At 36.4% G+C, this 21,462-nt stretch overlaps 1 protein-coding gene across 7 annotated transcripts in view; it reads left to right on the forward strand.

Moving 5' to 3' along the window:
* Positions 1-21,462, forward strand: part of ZNF385D (zinc finger protein 385D) — a 753,372-nt gene that overhangs the window by 333,512 nt on the left and 398,398 nt on the right. For all 7 annotated transcript variants that reach the window (XR_007505851.1, XM_049798898.1, XM_049798899.1 and 4 more), the window contains one exon: positions 7,235-7,345. Coding sequence is in view for 6 of the 7 variants with exons in the window: in XM_049798898.1 (XP_049654855.1) it covers positions 7,235-7,345 (111 nt within the window). In the remaining variant the exon portion in view is untranslated. The remainder of the gene's footprint in view (positions 1-7,234; positions 7,346-21,462) is intronic.

The raw sequence follows: 21,462 nt of genomic DNA on the forward strand, positions 1-21,462 counted from the left end.
AATTCCCATTGGGAGTGAGGTTTCAGCTTTATACAGTAAATGAGGTCTGGGGCTATTCATTGAACCCCTTGGACAAAACACAACAATGAACAGTTGCTCATTAAGTGAACATTGTCCATCTTCTGAACAGAAAAAAGAATCTTTCAGGAAAAATATACAGACATACTTAAAAAATGTAAATTCATAAAGGTGTTAAATTAAGGCTTATAGGCATTTCATGTTTTTAAGGGCTTGATCTGCAACCTTAATGTTCTTTTTGCACTCTGTGTTTCTGCATTTAGCATACATACACATATATACGCAGATTTGTTCCAGTTTGACAGTCCTTCACGTGTTGTTTAGTGTGCTTGATTAGCATAATCACTGTGTGATTATTTCTCACTAGCCTTAGCATATGCAAATTCTTGTCTTTTGACTGACAACCATTATTAGACAATCAGAGTATAAGGATTTGCATAATCTCTGTGGTTACAGTATGTGTGTGCAATGCCACTGTGAATGCAAATCCTTTTGCTCTGACTGGTTTCTGTATATTCAAGCAGTTTGCCAGAAATACTGCTGCTGCCTCAGCATCTCATTGCCAAGTGGAAAAATCTACAAGAAAAAAAAATAACAAAAAAGAAAGCAAGAGAGAAATACTAGAGTTACATCAGAAAGGTGACCTGACAAATGCTACAATTAAATAGCTCCATTAAAAAAAAAAAAAAAAAGGAAAAAAAAACCCAAATCCTTACACTCTTGTAAGATTTCAACAAGAGAATAAAAAGTTTACTTTGGGAATTCATTCTGAAGTACTATTCAAGTTACATAAGCCAGTTACATTGTTTGGGAAGTGACTACAGTTTTCTTTTTGATAGATACCACTTTTTAAAAGAAAAGTAATTCTTCTGTAAATATTGCACTTTATTGTAGTTGTTGCAAGTATTTTATATTAATTATTTTATATTTAACTAGGTTAAGTAATATTTCTGTTTTATGTACATGAAAAGCATCAGGTTAGTTCTACCCTGTTTCACTGATAAGAGCAGAAACGGTAGACACTAAGAAAAGATGTGTAATGCTGAGTTCAATTCACTGCATAATTATTCATCATAATTACTAGGGCAATACTGAATAAATTAGCTGTAAAAGGATAAACCATGCATGGTAGCACATCTAGAACATGTATTTTAACCATTTGACTTCATATTGTTCTACTTGCACATGAAACCAAAATACTGTTGAACATTCTTTTTTTGTGTGTTTAGTTATGCTTACTAAGCTCTTTCCCTCATTCCTTTTGAATTGTGTTCTTTGGTTAGTTTGTAAGATTCTTATTCACAGATTAATGTGATGTAAAAAAAAACCCAAACAACTGGACTGCTAGCCCTAACAATGGAGCATATTTCTTATGGAAATACAGAATGTCAAATATACTTAGGAACAAATCACTGAGCTGCTGTTGAACTGTTCTTCTTCTGACCCGTACACCACTATATTAAGAATGCGTCAGGTAGATTGTAAATTATAGGTCTGACACTTCTGGAAAGCATCAGACCAACTACACATGCTGCGCAGATTTTTTCTTTTTTTTTTTTTTTAACATGCACAGTTAATAAATACTTTCAAGAGGTTTAAGATGGATGTGCACACACAGAAATGAACTGCAATGTGTGACTCCTAGTAGGTCCAATACTTCCTGGAAGTTTTAGACTTGTTGCACATGTTTTGTCCAGCTTGAATGTGCAGCTGCAGTAGATGCCAAGTATCTCCTGGAGAAAAAGGAGCTACCACTCAGCTGAACAATGTCCATAATATGGGCATTCTCTACGAGCAATATAAGGCTGAATGTCCAGCAGTTCTCCAAAACATCAGAGTTTCTGCCTAAGTAAAAATATAACAGCATCGTAGAATAGAATAGAATAGAATAGAATAGAATAGAATAGAATATTGCTGCATCTGTACAATTGACCAACATGCAGGGGAAATGATTGTGAATTCTTGCTACTACTGAGATCAGAGAGGAACTGCTCAATTCTCAATGGAAATAGTCAAATTATGCCCTGAGAAAATTTCTGGTTCAAAAAGTCCCCAAGCTATAAATGACAGTGTCTTTACATGATTGAGGAGCTTTCCTGTAGCTTTAGTAACTGCTTTTCTGTGTTTCTACTAGTATGTCACAATTATAATGCAGTACGCAGTTTTATGTTTGAACTGTTTGGTATTAAAACTGCATGATGGATCCATAATGCAGTTTTAAAAATGGATTAAGCCACCAGTAAGTATAAACTGTGGAGGATATGATAATATTTTGTTATTTTTTGCTTGGTAGGGCATTGTGTATGTGGTTGGTACAGGATTTACACTGTTTCCGATGCTCTTATTAGTTTCACCATTTGTTGGAACATAAGAGAATGAATGAAAGGAGACCCCACTGAGCTATCTTTATTTCTTATCAATTTACAGTGAAGATGTTCAAATAAGTCTCAACTCATATGTGGAAATATTAATACCTTGCCTGCAAATTTAAGAAACTTACAGTGTGCTTGTTTGACTTAATTTTTGTACTTACAATTAAATATGCAGACACGTGATAAGAAACCGTACTCAAAATATCATTCCTCTGATGTTATTTTCATTGCAACAATTAAGAAGTTCTCAGTGGTGTTGGTAGCTGTGTCACTGAATTCACTTACCTACTCGAGTAATGGAGGTCAGTCTTTTGGTGGGTAATTTTTCTGTAAATTACCACTAAAATGGTCTACAGCAATTTTTTCCTGAGAGCTTCAATGACCTGACGTGTTTTTCTGCTCACTTAGTATAGGACCCTAGTGATCTGAGTCAATCTTTTGCAGCTAATTTCTTTGGCTTTGAGGTAAAAATACTTTCTTACTTATGTGATTGTTTTAGGCCCACCATATGTTCTGAACAAGCTCTGGTCATCCACATTATCTTCATCCTTTGACCTGGATGCTTTTGTTTATAGACATTAGTGCAATTCCATTAGTTTACTGCCAACCTCAAGCATTTGAAATGCTCATGTCAAGCCCCCTGGTTTTAATACACAATTAAAAAAAATAAAATAAAAATAACTCCTTTGCTTTATATTCTTTTGTGATTTGAGCCTTTATGGATCAAACTTGTGTGCTTTCCTTTGCTATCAGTTAGTTGTTGTTTTTAAATTGGGCATGCTCTTATGCCTCTGGGATAAGAAGTCACATAAAAAGGACTAATAAAAGTTATATATATTTAAAATTATATATATTAAAAATTTGTTGAAATTCTGGAGGACCTATGTGTTTGAATTTCAGTTTCAGCATAAAAAAAATTCTTCAAAAAAAAAACCCCAAACCAAAACCAACAACACTTAGTAATTACTTGTGGAAATTATGTAAAATTTACATTTCCAGAGGATCAAATTTCTGTGTAGGTAAAATTTACCAGCCTGGGTTCTGCCTTTTTCAGATATTTAATGGCATTTAATGAGGTGCAGACTTGGCTACAGAAGGCCTTCAAGGATAGCGGTTATGGTGAATCTGGAATAGTTGCCCAGGCAGGTAGGATAACATGGGATCTTCTGGGTCAAATTCTTGGTGATTTTGCAGTAGATGTTTCATCCAGAAAGTTCATGCAACAGCTACTGCTTTCATCTGCAGTCCCCAAAATAAAAAGCTCTTTCGTGCTCTGTGGAAAGCACAAGAACAAAGAGCAATGTGGCTGAGGTCATTGGTCCGACAAGGTTGAATCTGAAAAAAGCATGCAAAACCAAATGAGAGCGGTAAGGTCAAAGCTAAGAAAATGGAGTAAGGGGCCAACTTCTGCCATGCCCTCAGTTTAAGCCTGGATTTTGCTGAAGTATGGTAAGCCCCTGAAGATCTTGGGAAGGGAGTACAGTATTTGATCAAAGAAAGTTAATAATATCATGTTGCCACAAATTTGAGCTGAATAATTAAAACATAGGCGATATTATTGCTGTGCATTTTATTTATTGAAAACAAAAATTAACTGAATGAAATATGAAACCTTTCATATTTATCTTCATTGCCCAAACTAACAGTTACCCTGTCGTTTGCAGGGAAGCTTGAGCAACATGCTATCCCTAGACTGACCACAAGGAAAAAGTGTGACACAGCCTGCGTTACATAGTAAGAGATACCTAGTGCTGGATAGTATAAAAGCAAAAGGTAGTGAACAAGTCAAACACAGGGCAGCTCACCCTCTTTGTGTTGTAACTTACAGCGCAAATACATTGGTGAGAGGAAGTAAGGGTACATCTTCCAAACCTCTGACAGCTGAATCAATCTTTCATGTGAACTGCAAACCTCTCTGTCCTTCACTGTAAGTGGGAGTAAATTAAATCAGTTGCATCTAAGAAGTACAGTAAAAACCCAGCAACTGTAATATAGGACTAGTAATGACTAAAAAGCAGATTTTATCAAAGTTTATGGTGATAACTTTTATTTTGAAAGCAAATACCACTTACATAAGTTGAAATTTATATGTGTAATTAGTAACACTCAGTGAGTCTAGAAGTGCTTGGAGATTCTGTTAAGTATCTCACTGCTTGCTGATTATCTCAGCTATGTGATATTATTTCCCTTTTTATACTTCTCTGCAATACTCTCTCTATTTTTCTGGCAATCAGCTGCTGCTCTTTGTTCCTTTGACTCTCAGCAGGGCTCGTCTCTGTCTTCCAGTGTCTGTGAGATCTGAGCGCTTATCATGCTGCACCTAAGTATCCTGTTACCTCTCACAAATTTCCTGCATAAAACTTCTGGAGGCTTATCTGGTGCTTTTGGATGTTTATTTGAAATGTGTGGATTGGTGGTGTTTCCCCAAATGAAACCTCCAGGAAAAAATAATAATGTCAAATACACTCCAGCATTCTGCCCCAACTTTATTAGAATCTGGAGCTAAGTTTTGAAGTTTAATTCTACTATGCAGTATCAAAGAGCAATTGGCAGAGAAGGGATTCTTCCTTTGAAGCAGCTTTTCTTAATCAACTTGGAGGCTATCCAGAACATTTCTTCATTTAGAGCCACAAACACAAATCATCCAGTTCACAATAAGGCCATGTAGCTCTATATCTAGAAGTCTGCATCTTTAGAAAGAGAAAGGGAAGTGTGCAGATGGATTTCTGTATCAGCAGATAAACAGGAGAAAATCTGTGGAGTGATTAGGAAAGAAACTCCACATTTTTCCATGAGAAAAAAATAAAATCAAATACAAAGTAGACCAACTATTCCACACATTCATGATTTTTCTCAAGTCTGAAAAATTATTTGTCTCATTCTCAATATGTGACCATCATAGAAATCCAACCACATTTGGAGCTAGAATTCTTACTGTGAAGATGGGTAAATCCAACTCAAAAAATTAGTTGTTCCATCTTACGAGCCATGGTGGAAGCTTTCACATAACCTTTAGTGAGCTTCTTTGCTGGCTTTCTTAGCTTATGGCACTTGTGAGATAGCATGAAAGAGTTTAACATGTTAACACTGAAGGCTAAACTAATAGTATGTCACAACTGTTGTTAATATGAAGGCAAACATTTACATTGGATCAAAGAATGCACAATTTCTTGTTACCTTGTGCTGACTTATTCATATATCTGGGCTTGAGCTTTCTCTGAGTATTTTAGACCTGCAGTGGCAAAAGAAACAGTGCCTATATTTCTTTAGAAATTTAGGCTAAATTTCTCCAAACTTTAGCAGCAGTGAAGCAGTATGCTCTACACAGCATGCTGTAGTTTTTCAGAGCTTGATATACTCTGACCTTAGCCATCAGTGTTATTCTGGGGTTACGTTACAGTGAAATCCCTAGTTTCTAGGTGGGATTGTTGTTTTTTTATGCTGGCGGTTGCACATATGTATGAGGCATTTCACTTTCACATCAAATTGAAGAGGATGTTCAAACTGAGCATTTCTTCCAAACCTTTGCCTAAAGCTCTGCCATTTTCCTTGTTCCTTTTTTTTTTTTCAATCAATCTGAATTTCTTTTCAAGAGGAATTAGTTTAATGACCTATTTCATATCTGACACTGAACAGCTGTCAAGTGATGCAAAATTTCCGTAGTGATCTGTTGTGGATTCACTGCAATAGAGGCCATGACTGTCTACCATTACAGCTTCCATGAATAATTGATTACTCTAAGGAAAAGCTCTGATTATTTATCACATAACCCTTTGCTAACACACTAGAAAAAAGTGAATCATGGGGGCATGAGCATAGAAGTTTTTTTTTCTCAAGACACATACAAATTATGCTGCTTGAATACTGGTTATCATCAGAGTTAGGCAATTAGTTATATTTGCGTCAGCAAAATCTATGAATTTTTAACAATACAATTCAATGATAAAAACTGTCAGTGGCTTTACCAAGTTGCTGTAAAGCTATTACTAGATTTTAAAAATAGCTACCAAATGCTTCTTGTGAAAAAGAAATATAAATAATTTTGACCAATGAATTTGGGGAAGTTGATTTCAATCCTCCATGTAAAAAGTCTTGAGTAGCTTTTGTAAAATTCTCTGCCAAAATGGTATATTTTTTTATGGGACCCTGACTTACAGACACTGCCAGATCAGCATTCTGGTAGAGGTTATGTCAGAATTATGCTTTTCATGAAAGACAAAATTAATTCTTAATGTAGGGTTTATTCAAAATAGTTTCTTCTAAACGGCTGTGAAAATAATCCTTGGAGGATTTTGATTTTTCACAGGTTGTGTAGAAGTTGTTTTATGGAAAAGATTAATTTATTGGTTCCTGGGAAATTATTACTTTTTTCATAATACTGAGCTATTGTGTGTTATCCTGGAATTATGTGTTTATAATATTCCTTCACATTTCCATTGATCCTTTTCTTAGTAATTTTATTTAAAATATTCTTGTTTCAATTATTGAGCTAGCTTTGCTATGATATAAAAAACATAAATTGGTGTTTTGATAGGTAAACTTGTTCAGCATTTACAGCTTTTAGCTTTCTTCAGTAAAGGGAGATTGGTGCATATAGAATTGAACGGAGGATATGTACTTCAAGATAGCTAATGACTAATGACACTTTTCTTTGTTCATGTCTGTATTACCTCTTTGTAAAACTGCATGAAGAAGATATATTCATTTTCAAGGAAAAGTAATAGTTTTCTGTAGTGTGGGGTATGGTTATCACATGATGCAGAATCTGTTCTGAGACTATAGATAATATAGCATACAGTGGAACAGCAGAAGCTTTTATTTTCCTTTTTCTTCTCTCTTTACAGATGGACCCAATTCAAAAAGCTGTAATAAATCATACATTTGGGGTTCCTCTTCCTCATCGAAGAAAGCAAATCATATCTTGCAACATTTGCCAGCTGAGATTTAATTCTGATGTAAGTCGATCATTTTGTATCAATTAGAAATATGTACTTATTTTCTAGGATGTGCCATAATTTGCATAAACTGAACCTAAATGAAGCGTTGTGATTTCAGTTTGTGGCTCAGCAGATGAATAGGCAGTAGGATGCTTCAAACACACACCATTATTTGGCAGTGTTTATACACCCGGCCACATTTTCCCTGCGGATGTATCCCTGCAAGCTCATCAACTTCAGTTGTGCTGCACAGAGTGTAAATATGAAAATGGACTGATCCGCTACTGCTAATAAAGCTGAAATATTTGCAGGGTCCTAATTCTTCTACCAGTCTTGGTTATGTTTGTGTTTCTTTTCAGCCTGTAAGTGTTAGAAGTTATTCAGATATACTTGGAGTCCTTGTGGATCTACTTTCTTTTTTCTACCCTTACAACAATATCTCTGTCTAGCCAGAATTATATTTTAATGTTCCTGTCCTGTAGTGGTTTAAAAAAAAAAAAAAAAAAAAAAGCAAGTGATTTTTTTGTCTAGTGGCTCCTACCTTATGTCCTCTCACTCCTTCAGCAATGAAGTAGAAAAAGCTGAACTGGAGATGGTCTTTAATATACAGAGGAAACCTGTCCCACATAACTACCCAAGGAAGCTGTGCTGTGGTGCTCCTTGCCAAGGAATACCTGTTCTGTCACAGAAAAGCCTCTTAGAATTTAACTGCTTTATATCCTTCTCCAGGATCTTTGTGTGTGCAGACAAAACCTGAAATAGTACAATATATTTTCTTCTGCTATTCTTGTCTTTCTGGGAAGTTTCTTGACACGGGCATCGCTGGTGGAAACTTATCTTTCCCTACCAAATGTCTTTCCTTTACTACCTGTTGTACTAATTTAAATATGGAAGTTGCTTCTGTCAGAATAAAAATATTTGAATTTAGAGGGAGGTCTAACCCAAAAATGTCCATGAGGTTCCTTCCTCATGTTAGTCATATGAAGAAGTGAAATAATTCTTGTGTGCTGCTGCTTCTTTGTAGGCAGCTATTTATGTACGGTTTGTACCTATTTTTGGTTATCAATTATTTATCAAAGCCATGAACTTGTCAAAAACTTAAATTGAACCTTGAAGCCTTCTTTTAAGGATTGGCCAGCTAGGGATGAAAATAATGCTACTGTCTTGGTTCCCCTCACCTTTTTATTCCTTAGAAATAATTTTAACAAAATCTCAGTCACAATTTCCAGACTAGTCAGCATCATGTACTTACTTTCACTGATGACTCCAGCTTTTCTAGTTCATGGACTATATGGACATCTTCTTCTAACAGTGACATCATTCCCAAACAGTGGTGTAAGGAAGGGTAATACATTCTCTGGAGCTGTCGTGTCCCTCAGAGATAAAAACAGAAGAGTCAAATTAGGCTCTTCCAACTAGAAGCCAGATGCTAGAATTAGGACTGCGGATACTGAGCCATTCATGGGGAGGGGACAATGGAGACTTCTGGGCCACAGTGGATCCCAGTGACTGAGTAGCCCAGCTCATCATTCACAATTTTCAGCTTTCTCTTAGGAAAAAACATGTCACACTGAATCATATGTAATCTATAGCTGCAAGAGACATCAAACTCTTCAGTGTTACGTACCAAAGTGAAACACCTTATTTCAAAGAGGGTATACCATTTGTTCATCTGCAAAAACATCCAGACAAAAGAGAGGATGAACACATCATTAAAATGACTTAGTCATTAGCAGATACGCAACTTGGATTGATGCATTGACTGGAAAATTTTTCAGTGGACAGGAGCTAGGCATTTTCCAGAACAGAATGTTTGAAATAAAAATTCTTCCACACAGAAGCAAACAAGATGTCAGTGGACACTGATACTTCCTACTCACAAGACTAGTATATTCCCATACTGTTTCTTTTCTGCTGCTCTTAGAAAGGATTCCCAAAGGAGAGAGGAGGAAGAAGCAGTGGCCATTTTCAGAGTCATCTAGTGTCCAAAAAACGTGTTTCGGAAGAAAGCAATTCATTTAGACTGTTCACAGCAAACTCTTGGAAGAAAAGCTGTTAAGCTTCACACCTTCAAGTGATAGAGGCTTGAACTCTAATTTGCCAACGCTGTTCAGGAGAAGGTTGTTCTAATGCTCCCCTCTCTCAAAGTAAATCAATATCATTAACTTTATGGAATGGGGAGGCCTTCTTGCTGCGTATCTTTCTCTTTCCACTTTTAATATTCACATACTTATTAAAGCAACCCCAGTGCTGCTGATTGATGGAGAGATTAGGATCCAAAAGCTGCCCATTGATTAACCTGGGATGATATCTCTGCCCCTTTTCCCTACCACACAGAAGAGATTTGTGGATATCTTTATGATGGTCTCTTCTCATTCCAGTGCATATAGTTATTACTGCTGAAAATCACAAAGTGCTCTGCTGAGGCTTTTCAAGAAATAATAAGTAGTCAGAGTTCCACTGCAGTTTAGAAATGCTTTTCTGCAATGTAAGGGGCATAGGTAGAGCTAAGTTCCTCTGTTGCTTGGGCAATTCTGAATGTCCACCAGTTTTTGAAGCAAAAATGTGCCAAACTAAAGATTTAATGTTGAGACTTAAAGGAAAGATTGCTTTGCAGGAAAAGACCTATTAGCTATCATTTTTTGATAACTCTACTATATGAATGGCAGACACACACATTGCAATTTTTTCTCTTATTATTATGAAAAAGTTTTCATTTACTGAATATTCTTACCTTTCATTTTCATCATATTTTGTTGAACAAGATTTAAAACGATAACAACAATAAATAGCTATTCTGTTCACAAACCTAGGGCTTTGTGGCTGTTCTACCAATATGTCTTTATTTTTACATGCTGGAGATAGGATTTATCAGAGAGTAATGAATAGAAATTCCATTTACCTACTGCATGACAGTATTATGAAAATGTTTACAATAAAACTGGTCTGTGATATTTTTCATTTTTTGTGGAGAATACAGAATTTTCTCCTCTTTGATACAGATTTCTTTCAGAGCAGAAGAGCTTTTTTTCTGGTTACATGGTATCAAAATTACATTTCAAAGACAAATGAGAAAAAGCAGGACAATAGTCTAAAATCGTTTAGCTTCTTTCTAAAGGAGTTATCTATAAATCTTCATGACAGCTGTGTGTTCAGTATTTCTTTTTAAAATAAATCTCCTCATACAAGGGGAGGGAGGAATGAGCAAGTAACCAAAGACTCTCCATGCTGAATAAAAACATTAGAACAGCAGAGGTAGGTCTGTGGAGTCCGTTTCAAGCAGTGATTTATTTTTTTTTCTTTTGCATTGAGCAAGATCTATATATAACATTTGCATTCACGTTGTGCATCCAATACAGGGCAAAACATTTAAGTATGTGCCTAGCTGCAAGTGTGTGTGTTGCCATTTAGATTTTGGCAGCTGCTGAGAGCTATTGCACCAGTTCAGAAGAACTGTTAAATGCATGCTTTGTAGTAAACATTAAACATCTGCTAAAAGCACCCTGTAAAATGAAGTCCAGCTGACTTCAATAGGACAACTCATGTGCTTACATGTAGTTGCAGGAGTAAATTCTCTGCTAACATGAGCAATCACTAGAAAACAAACAAACAAACAAACAACGCCCACCCCCCAAATGACCCCATGGCTTGGAAGAAAAGAGTGGACTAAATTTTCCTCATTTTTTGATCACCTGTCTTGACTATATGATCTTCCTTTGCCCACATATCTAATTTCTTCATTTGATCAAGGTACTGACAGTGTCTGTTAACAAGGTCAATTCTTGCAAAGGGAGTCTCTCTTTCTCTTCCCTCTTGTTTAATGCAGGTGGCTGAGTGAGAATCCAGCTTGCCTTTAGAGAAAGATTGGGCAGTGTTTCTATGTACTCACAGGACTTGAATTCCATTATGATACACTGTAAAAATATTTCCAAATATGTTAGCCAGAAATTATTGTTTGACTTAAATAGCAACAGTAGTAATATTCTCCTGAAAATCATGAGCTGAATGCTCATCATGGAGTCCTTATCTGTTGGGTTTTTACCTTGTTTTTCTTCATCTCTATAAAGCGAATCCATATATAGTTCAACTGAGTGAAGTTGTCAGGATTCAAAAAGTGCTGTTCTGTTAAAAGAATAGTGAACGTTTTTTTTGAGGATAAGGATGCAATATAGCTCCACAGTATTTACTATGGTTTTAACTTTCATGGGGAAAAAAGCAGGACCAGAGGACTTATATGCTATTTAGTTTATGCTTGGTATCTAGAACAAATGATGAAAGTATCAATTTGTAAGCACCTAGGGGATAATAAGGTGATAAGAAACAGCCAACATGAATTTGTCAAGAACAAATCATGTCAAACCAATCTAATTTTCTCCTTTGACAGGGCAATTGGTCTAATGGATAATAGGGAATAAATAGATGTGATATATTTTGGCTTTAATAGGGGTTGATACCGTCCTATGTGACAGTCTTGTAAAGTAAGTAGGGGAATATGGTCTGGGTGAAATTGTTAAAAGTTGGCTGCTCAACAGATTGAAAAACTGTATTGAGAGTAGTTGCTGATGGTTTCCTGTCAAAACAAAAGATCACTACAAGTCACGATCTGCAGGAGTCTGTTCTGTGCTTGCTGCTACTCTAAATTTTCATTAGCAACGTGCCTGACAGAATAGAGAGTACGTATACCAGGTTTGTGGATGACACCTAGATGGAGGGTGGCAGGCACATGATGGAAGGTGGCAAGTTCAGGATTGCAGTCCAAAATTATCTTCACCAGTTGGAGAAAATAGTCTGGAATTCTGACAAGTGCAGTAAATAAAAGCACAAACTATTGTGCTTGGACTGGAAATGCACAAGTAGTAAAATAAATGTCTGTCTTAATGAGCAAAACAGAATTATAGTGAATCACAATACAAATATACCTCAACAATTGCTAATGGGGAAAAAAACCCCAACCAACTAATCCTATGGTAAACTTTTTTCCCCCAAGAGTGTTACATTTATCGATAGAGAGGTAAGTATTCCACAGTATTTGAAATTGGCAATGCCTCAGGCGAAGAATCATTTACAGAAGTGGTCATCACACTTTAACAAAAGCATAATTAGTTGCAGAATTTAGAAGACATCCACTAGTATGACAAGATGTGAAAAAACTTCACTCGGCTAGGGAAAGTAGAAAGAACTGGATAGATGTACAGTGGAAAAGACAAGGAAAATATAGTAGGTTTTCAGTATATGAAAGGGGGGCAGTAACAGAACAGTGACCAACTGATCTTTGTGTTCCTTCGTTTTAATGGAAGAATAAATTTGACTAATTCTTCAGTTTAATGTGATTCAAGAAATTTTTTTTTGTTGTATTTGGTGAAACAATTCTAGCTATAATGGTAGTGAAGTTCTGGAAGGAAACACACAGGGACAGCTGTGGGCTCCCTGTCGGCAGAAGGTCTTAACAAATTAGACACCTGTTTCTGAGGATGGACCAGAAACGCTGAATGTAGTCCCAGAGCTGAGACACAGATTATATGACCTCCTGCTCAACTAACTTATAAACCTGTTTCTATGGTTTGAAAGAGGGAATAGAGATTTCATTTCTTGTCCATGCCAAGTGATGGTTACACCTGGCCTGTAGCCTCTGTTGCAAAGACAGAGGAACTTTCAAAAGCTTTTCCATTAAGAACCAGAAAAGGCTGATACAGCTAACTGCTTGAAGTTATTTAACATTTCACCCCTCTGATTTAAAACCTGTTATTTTTTCAACTTTCAGAGATATGCTTAAATGGTATTTGAAGCCATGTGTACCGTTTGCCTCAGTCACTGTTCTGTGTGTGCCTATAACCACATGTTCTTATTCTTTGCATGTTTTGTTGTGCCTCCAGTTACAAGTTAGATTTAGATATAGATTTCCAATTAACCTTTAGATTTAGAACCCTGCTTTGGTATAAACCCAACAATTTCTGCTTGAATTGTAATGCACAGTTTTCTTAATCAAAGTCACTTGTTGCAGGTATTTGCCAGCCATCAAGCACATTTATCTATTATCTCAGGGCAGTTTTACTTCTGGTCTTTCCAAGGCAATGTGTCTGTGTTCTGTGAAGTCATCAGCCTGATTATTTAAGAAGATTCTCTTCTGCAAACATTTACAGGTGCTCAGCATCCCTTTAAAGTTAGTGTTACTCTATGAGGGTATAGTATTAATTGCAGCACTTGTACCTCACCAAGAGTAAAACTTTGTCCAGAATTAACTTATTTATATATATATAAAAATTATTCTTTTGTATATAATTTCTACAGTTATATAACTCTCTCTCTCTCTCTCTCTTTATATATATGTGCTACTTCTTTCTAGTAATGCACCATCCTTCCCGTACTATGGAGTTCAGTGTAAGGAGAAACAAATGCAGATTTCGCTTGTGGAATTGCACATGCCATTCATTTGAGATCAGAATGTGAGTCAGAATGGAAATACACTCATAGGTCGCCACTTTTCCAGAGATACTGGTTTATAGTATTCACTGGAAAAAGTAGCAAGTAATCACAGAAAGTGATTAGTGCAGAGATTTCCATGGGATATCTGGCATTTGTATTAACACATTATGGAAATCCTAAAGAATTGCTAAAAAGATATGTGATTTTTTGGTATTCCAAAAGTCTAATCAAATAGCACAGAATATTTTGCACTTACATTGCATGCGTGACAAATTGGAAAACAACCTAGTATTTTTTTTTTTGCCTAGTTGGATATTCAGTGGAGTCTGTTTTTATAGGCCTAGCCTGCACATTTTAGAAACATTACCTCCTCTTTCCTAGACCACAGTTTTAAAGGCTGCAATATGAATTGTAGTCAGGTCTTGTGCAGGTCTGGTCTTTCCCATACTAGAGAATTAAAAAATTTCTTTTTGACTCTGTGTTGTATTTTGAAAGAAAATAATTTTTTATTTCAATTCTGTCTTCTGTTAGATGTTGTTTCATTCTGAGGTAGTTGTAAGTAACCTTTTTTCATGTAGGAAATAAGTAACTTAAATTATAAATTACGAAATCCAGAATACTCTGTTGAGCAATAGTCACAAATATTCACATAACCTGTAGTTTCTTACAGCATATCTAAAATGCTTAATAGAAAGTATAAATAATTTCCTTTTGTTGTATAAAGTATTTTTCCATAATTTTCACCCTCTATACAGTACCTATGCAGCCTAGAAGCAGAAATGATTCATATGTGACACAGCACCTCGTTGTTTAGCATCCGAGTACTTTTGGAGGTGTTGAACTGAGTCTCTTGACTGATAGCCTAAGGGTGTGGATGTTTCCTTCCCTCTTAAGCATTGCCCACAAACTAAATATTTTGGATGATCCTCAGTAACTGCTGTAAGTGGTCTTTCAGTGCTCCACAAGCTATGGAGCTCTCTACATGAGCTCTTCACTAAGCCTTGTACTTATCTCCTCTCTTGTAGTAAAAATAATCTATTCTGTCTAGAAAATCTGTAGTATTGCAGAACATGGACCAGCTCAGAGGTATCAGACTCATCAGAGGCTTTGCCTGAGGACAAGAAAGCAGTAGGAAAGATGGAGGGGTTTAAGTTATTGATCTTTAAGAAAGCTTGCTCTTCATGTCAGCTGGTTACTCAGTCTGTTGCTGGTTACTCAGTCTGTTGCTGGTTACTCAGTCTGTTGCTGGTGGGGAGAGATGGAGTGCCTTGGTGTCCACTGTATTTATACTACCAGACTTACACTTTCCTCTCAAAGTTCACTCTCTGCCCACATTCAGCAGTGGTAGCTGAAGAGAGAGTATCTAAATCAAGCATTGGAACAGGCTGCCCAGGGAAGTGGTTGAGTCGCCATCCCTGGCGGTATTTAAAAGATGTATAGATGTGGCCCTTAGGGACATGGTTTAGTGGTGGACTTGGTAGTGTTAGGTTAACGGTTGGACTTGACGATCTTAAGGGTTGTTTCCAACCTAAATGATTCTATTCTGTAAGTCCAGGAGAAAGCAAAGTCTAATGCTTCCAGCTACCTGGTCTGTGCAGAAGCAGAGGTTATGGAGAAATGTCCAATCTCTATGTCAACTGAACATTGGAGTCAGTACAGGTACATGATGCTGGAGAGATTAAAACATTCAGATGATCAGCAGCTGTTGCTGTGGTAGGATTTAAAGATTATGCAAAAGTTAGACTTTTTTTAATTCACATTTGTCAACTCTTGCTTCTTACCTCTGCTCATCCTACCAGGTTATTTCATTTTCAAAGCACTCTTTTTGGTAAAACAAGTCAATTGTTCAGAAGGTTTGACGTCTCTTGAAAATTACTTGAGTTTTCTAGAAATTATCTGTGAATAGGCAATGGCTCTCTCTGATAGTCCTGTTCATAATTTGCAAAAGATTAATGACCAGTATTCTGACTGTGGAATATGAAGACAAGTTGGTTTAAAAGGTTTCTGCTTCTGGCACTGAAGTGAATGGTTGCAGTACTTGCCCTTTTGGGGCCAACTTTTAACTTCTGCTTGGGTGTAGATGATCTCAGAACTGCAAAGAGCAGAAGAAGGAGAGAAAGGCAGAGGTGAAAGCAGTTAATAAGAGAGAAAGCCTGAAATAAAAGCAACCTGCCTCCTGTGTTTGAACACATCCGTGTTTGTTACTGTCAGGAATTTTCCTTCTCTCAGAAATTATTAAATTAGAATATAAGAATGTACCAGAAAACATGATATTGGGGGTGGGAAGCAGATCTGATTGGCCCTAGGTTTTCCAAAATCTGTTTTCAGTGTCAGGAGAATGCTTAATGTGGATTACCTGTCACTCACTAAAATGACTTCCAGGCAAATTAAATACGTTATTTCCAGTGTTTTTAATGAATTGGGTCCTGCAGCTACATTCTTTGGGTTACAATAGTGTCAGAAAGATTTCATGCCTGGAGAAGGGTGGAGGAAAATGAGAATGAAATTCAAATGCTAAAGTTGGGCAGGTAGTGGCTAACTGGAGTTTTTTTGAAGTCTTTGGCTGGAATTGTGGGAATGAAGACAATGCTTAGTATTTTTGAACTGTACATTGAGAAATACCATTTTGGTATTGGGAATTGGTATAGAGAGGGAAAAATACAGACTTTATAAAAGGCATAAACAGTTTAAAAGGTGGCAAAAGAAGTCTCTCTTCCAATTCTCTCATGTTCCATTCATTGAAAAGACTGCCCATTTCAACCGCAAGGAGAGAAACCTCTGCTTTATCATTTCTTGCCATACACTTACTTGTATTTGAGGCATTTTTTCCTGTCACCTTCCTCAGTCAACGTGGGAAGTAAGTCAGTCAACTCCAATAAACAATTGAAATTTATGAACAATTCTGATGGGGACTCTTTACAGAAACCCCTTTCCATAAGCGAGTCATCACCAAAAAGGAAAGATAAATTGTAAACCCTGTTGTGCAATCTTCATCTAGCTTGCTTTGGTCTTGTCCTGGTTTCAGCTGGGATAGAGTTAATTCTCTTTCTAGTTGCCAGTATGTCTTGGATTCAGGATGAGAAGAATGTTGATAACACACTGATTTTTTCAGTTGTTGCTAAGTAGTGTTTAGACTAAGTCAAGGATTTTTCAGCTTCTCATGCCCAGTCAGCAAGAAGGCTGGAGGGGCACAAGAAGTTGGGAGGGGACACAGCCAGGGCAGCTGACCCAAACTGGCCAAAGGGGTATTCCATACCATGGGACGTCATGCCCAGTATATACACTGGGGGCAGTTGGCCTGGGCAGAGATTGCTGCTCAGGAACTGACTGGGCATCGGTCGGCGGGTGGTGAGCAATTGCATTGTGCATCACTTGTTTTGTATATTTCAATCCTTTTATTATTATTATTGTCATTTTGTTATTGTTATTATCATTATTAGTTTCTTCCTTTCTGTTCTATTAACCTGTTCTTATCTCAACCCACAAGTTTTACCTTTCTCCTTCTGATTCCCTCCCCCATCCCACTGGGTGGGGGGGAAAGTGAGTGAGCAGCTGTGTGGTGCTTAGTTGCTGGCTGGGGTTAAACCACGACAGGTCTGTTGTAACTTCTTCCTTACAGACTTATTTAAAAAAATAAGAATTTATACAGTACAGAATCTGAGGTTCTGGATTATTAATGGGTGCAGATAACAAATTTCACTATAAAAATGGCAAAACATTGTCTGCTTTCAGTCACCAGTCAGTAACTGCTTCTGGCTCATTTTCTTTGGCACTGATAAGGACATAAACAAGAACTGGGAGAAGAGGAACAGGCAGGGCTATATGTCAAAGTCTGGTCCACAGAAAGGGCACATAGTGAGGAAAATGTGTAGTTATGTGTGATGTAGAAGGTTCACCATCAAAATGAGTTAAATTATGTAAATTGTATTTTTTTCTCACAAAAATTTCCAATTTCTAAAAATGCATTAAAAGTAAAGTCACTCTTTTACTTGGCTTTTGTTGATGATACTTTATTCCAACAGCCATAAAATCTTTTCAAATAATCTTACACTAACTCTGGATGCTTTTTTTTCCTCCCCCATTTAGGGTCAGTAAAATTGCATTCCATGGGGTACTGGTGATACATTCTTCTTCACTGTATCTATGCAGCCACCTCTTGTAACAAACATAATGTTTCTTTTGTGAGAATTACTATTAAACGTAACTACCCCTGATGTAAACAAATTCCACTTCAGAACCTCCAGGCCTGACTTTTTCAGCTGCTTGGTTCTTTTATCACTCCTGACGTGTCTTTTACAGTCTCTGGAGATATTGCTGCTCTGTGCTTACATCGCAGCCAACAGCTGGGACTCTGATCCTCTGAAGGAGTGGAAGTGCAACCCAATATCTGCTTTTAAAAGCTTTATATTGGAATTAAAAAAGCACGCACTTGAACTATATGTTTGAGATTGTATTGCCCCCACTCATGCATTTTTTTAATCTCAATTGAAAATGAAGTCTTTAAAGGTTTAAAATGGCCAAAGGGGACAGACTTCTTTTCAGGAAGGAATCCAATATGGCACTTAGACCTAACTCCCCCAAGGCCTTTAAAAGCTTGATTATGAATTCAAAACATGTATTCAAACTGAGGCAATGTTCTACTGGTCGGCCACACAGATACTTTCATATATATAATTGTCTGATGAGTTGATCTCAAACTGTGATTTTAAAAATATAAGGGTTTATTCTGTTTGGGGTTTACATAGGTCTCATTTTATTGTGGTGAAATAACTGTAGATAGAGATGCATAGTAAATGTACTGAACTCATTTATGTTGGCTCTTTTTGGATGGGCATAAATGTTTCTTTCTATTCTTTAGAAAGGAGATTTTAGAAGGTAGTCTCTGAACAGGTTTTATCCTTTCCCCAGCATAGCCTATTTTCTCTGCATCAGTGGACTTGTCATGATAATCAACTTTTTTGTCCCAACCATCAATCACTGCTGATTACAGCTGGGGAAAAGTTCTGTTCTGTTGATCAGCCCATCAGTGCACATAATGTTACACCTGGAGACAAGTGAAAATCATCCCTCGAAGGGAGAATCACTTGCCTTGAAGCCTTTTGTCTGAAGTATTTTAATTTACATTTAGAGTCTTGTTGCAATTGTCAGTGCTTGCTTTGATTTTATTATTTCTTTGACAAAAATAATAAGTTCAGTTGATCTTTCCCTACATGATTAGAAGAATGCTTTTCTATTTCAAATAACATCTTATGTTGTAACTTTTTCACTTCATTGTACAAATATTGCAATAATTATCACTATATAAATTAAAAATTAAATGGTTATGTGGTACTTCACTAGGAGAAACCTAGTATATGCTAGCCTAGAATTTTTGCAAAGGCTATTTTGTTGGCTTTTAATCATATACTTGGCTAGGGTAATATTTATCTTTAGTATTCAATTTATATGAAGTGGCTGTGTAGCAAACTTCATAGCAATGAAATAATTAAAAATTAAAGACATCTTTCCTTTTTTTATAGGAAATATGGCTTATATTGTGATCATTACTGAGTTAACACACTTCTGAAAATAGGGGCATTCTGTGTATCTAAAGCCAAGCATTTTTCCTTCCTTGTAATAAAGGTGGTTTTCAGTTGTCACAAAAATGATGAAACTTCAGCTTGAATAAATACCTTACATTAACTTAAGTATGACTTTTAATTAGCTATCGGAATAACCAGATGCAGTTTAATTGTACCATTCTTTTTCCTCCCACAATCGCTTTTTTATTTTAGGTATCTTTTAAAATTATCATTATGACAATTCTATCCTTTCAGAATATCAAAAGCCCACAGCATATAAGAAGACTGTAAACCTGATACTTCAAGGGCTACAGGATGAAGTGTAAATGAAGAAGAAAGTAGAATGTGAGAGTATGGGGTAATAAAGATTTGATTAGCAATCATGTTTTTACATAAAAGGTTTAATTAGCAGTAGCGCATTTTCCTATTCCTGCTGGCCATTTTCAGGACAGTGATATATTGCTTTTTTGCAGTGAGCCATGCCACCAAATAGAAGGTGTTATGTTTTCATTAGATTCAGACACTTCAGCATTATTATCTCTCACCTCAGTCTACACAGCAATACAAAACATGTCCAAATGTTGTAATTTAATAGGCCAATGATAGATACAGTAATTTAAAAACTATGGGATATTCGCTCATATGCTTTGTTTTGTTTATTCTTAAATTGATGATAAAAGCACTAAATTGCAAATCAAATAATCACTCAAACAGGCTCACGCCTTATGTTCTGTCTGCTTGAATACTTGTTTGCCAAATACAGAATTTCATCACTTGTATAGAAGTTGTTCTTCCAAAGTGAAAAACTGTTTATTTTTATGTTTTAGTAATTAATGTGAGTATATTGCATAATTTTTATTTTACAGGGTACATCAACCTGTATTACCTTTCCAAAGACTCTTACCACTTCTTCTTGTAATGGCATAACAGAAAATTTCCTTTTGTTATTCAATAGAGATATTTGATGGTTCTTCACTAATACAATTCTAGTCAAATAGCCTACCACAATGTACCCACCATTGCTTGTCAATTTATTCTCTAACATGATTTTCATACCAGAATCTTATGTAGTAATAAACAGTTACGTTAAAGTCAATTTCTAAGGTAAATACATTCTGAGAAGCAGCAATAAGTGAGTAACAATGGCTGAAGATGTAAGAAAACATGGAGTATTTGGAAATAATTAAGACCTTGGACACTGGAGGAATGAAGAATTGTTTCTGCATTTAACAGTATTCTATTGTGTATAATTCCCAGTGGCTAACAATTTTTTTTTCCTAAAATTATTTTACATGACTAATTTGTATCACTTTAGTGCTTGAAAAGGCTGTAAGAATGAAAATTCCTTCATGGAAGAGCTAAGAAATGTACATCATGTAGTTACAGGATGGAAAAAATTTTAATAAAATGCACTAAAATGCAGCACCATTTTGGCTATTCTTCTAGAGTCTGAGCCCCATGCCTCAATTGGTGAGACAGGCCTTACTAGCAAGGCAAGCCAACAGGGCATGAGATGCAGAGAAAAGCCTGCTTATTAGCTTGTCCTCTGCTAAATTAGTGTTGTTGGAGGTAGTGACAAGAAGTAAGGAGAGAACAGATATTCAGGAGAAGAAAGGAGGAGATGCAATGACATTCAGCAGCAGGGATCAAAAGGAGTGGGGACTGCAGCGAGAAAAAAAGGGTTCTGGTACAGACTCTTGACTAAAATAGAGTATTCTGTATTAATGGTCACCACTTAGTCATTTCTCTTTTGTAGGGTTGATTGCATTTGCCCAAGCAGGGATTCAGTGGTTAAGACGTTTCAACCCAAGTCACAAGTTCTGCCATCCTTCCAAGAAGGATCTAATTTTTTATTTTGCATGTTCTGCACTAATAGAAGGAATTGTAAAGGAAGAGGAATTCCTATGGACTGGAAGACGTTCAACTCACACTTGAGAGAAGTTTGTTATAACATTGTCTAGGCTAATCAAATGAGAAAGATGATTTCTTGGACTTACATCATGAGTGAAAACCAATGCAGACTTTTACTGGCATGTGTGACCATGTCTGGTGTTTAGAGGTGGAACAGAAGTGTAGTTTCTGATGGTGGGAAGATGAATTCTGTGTGAATTTTACAGGTGCTGCACAGCCTTTGAATTGCCAGCACTGGCA

The sequence above is a fragment of the Accipiter gentilis genome, chromosome 4 (genome assembly GCF_929443795.1).
Source record: "Accipiter gentilis chromosome 4, bAccGen1.1, whole genome shotgun sequence".
Lineage (NCBI taxonomy): Eukaryota > Metazoa > Chordata > Aves > Accipitriformes > Accipitridae > Astur > Astur gentilis.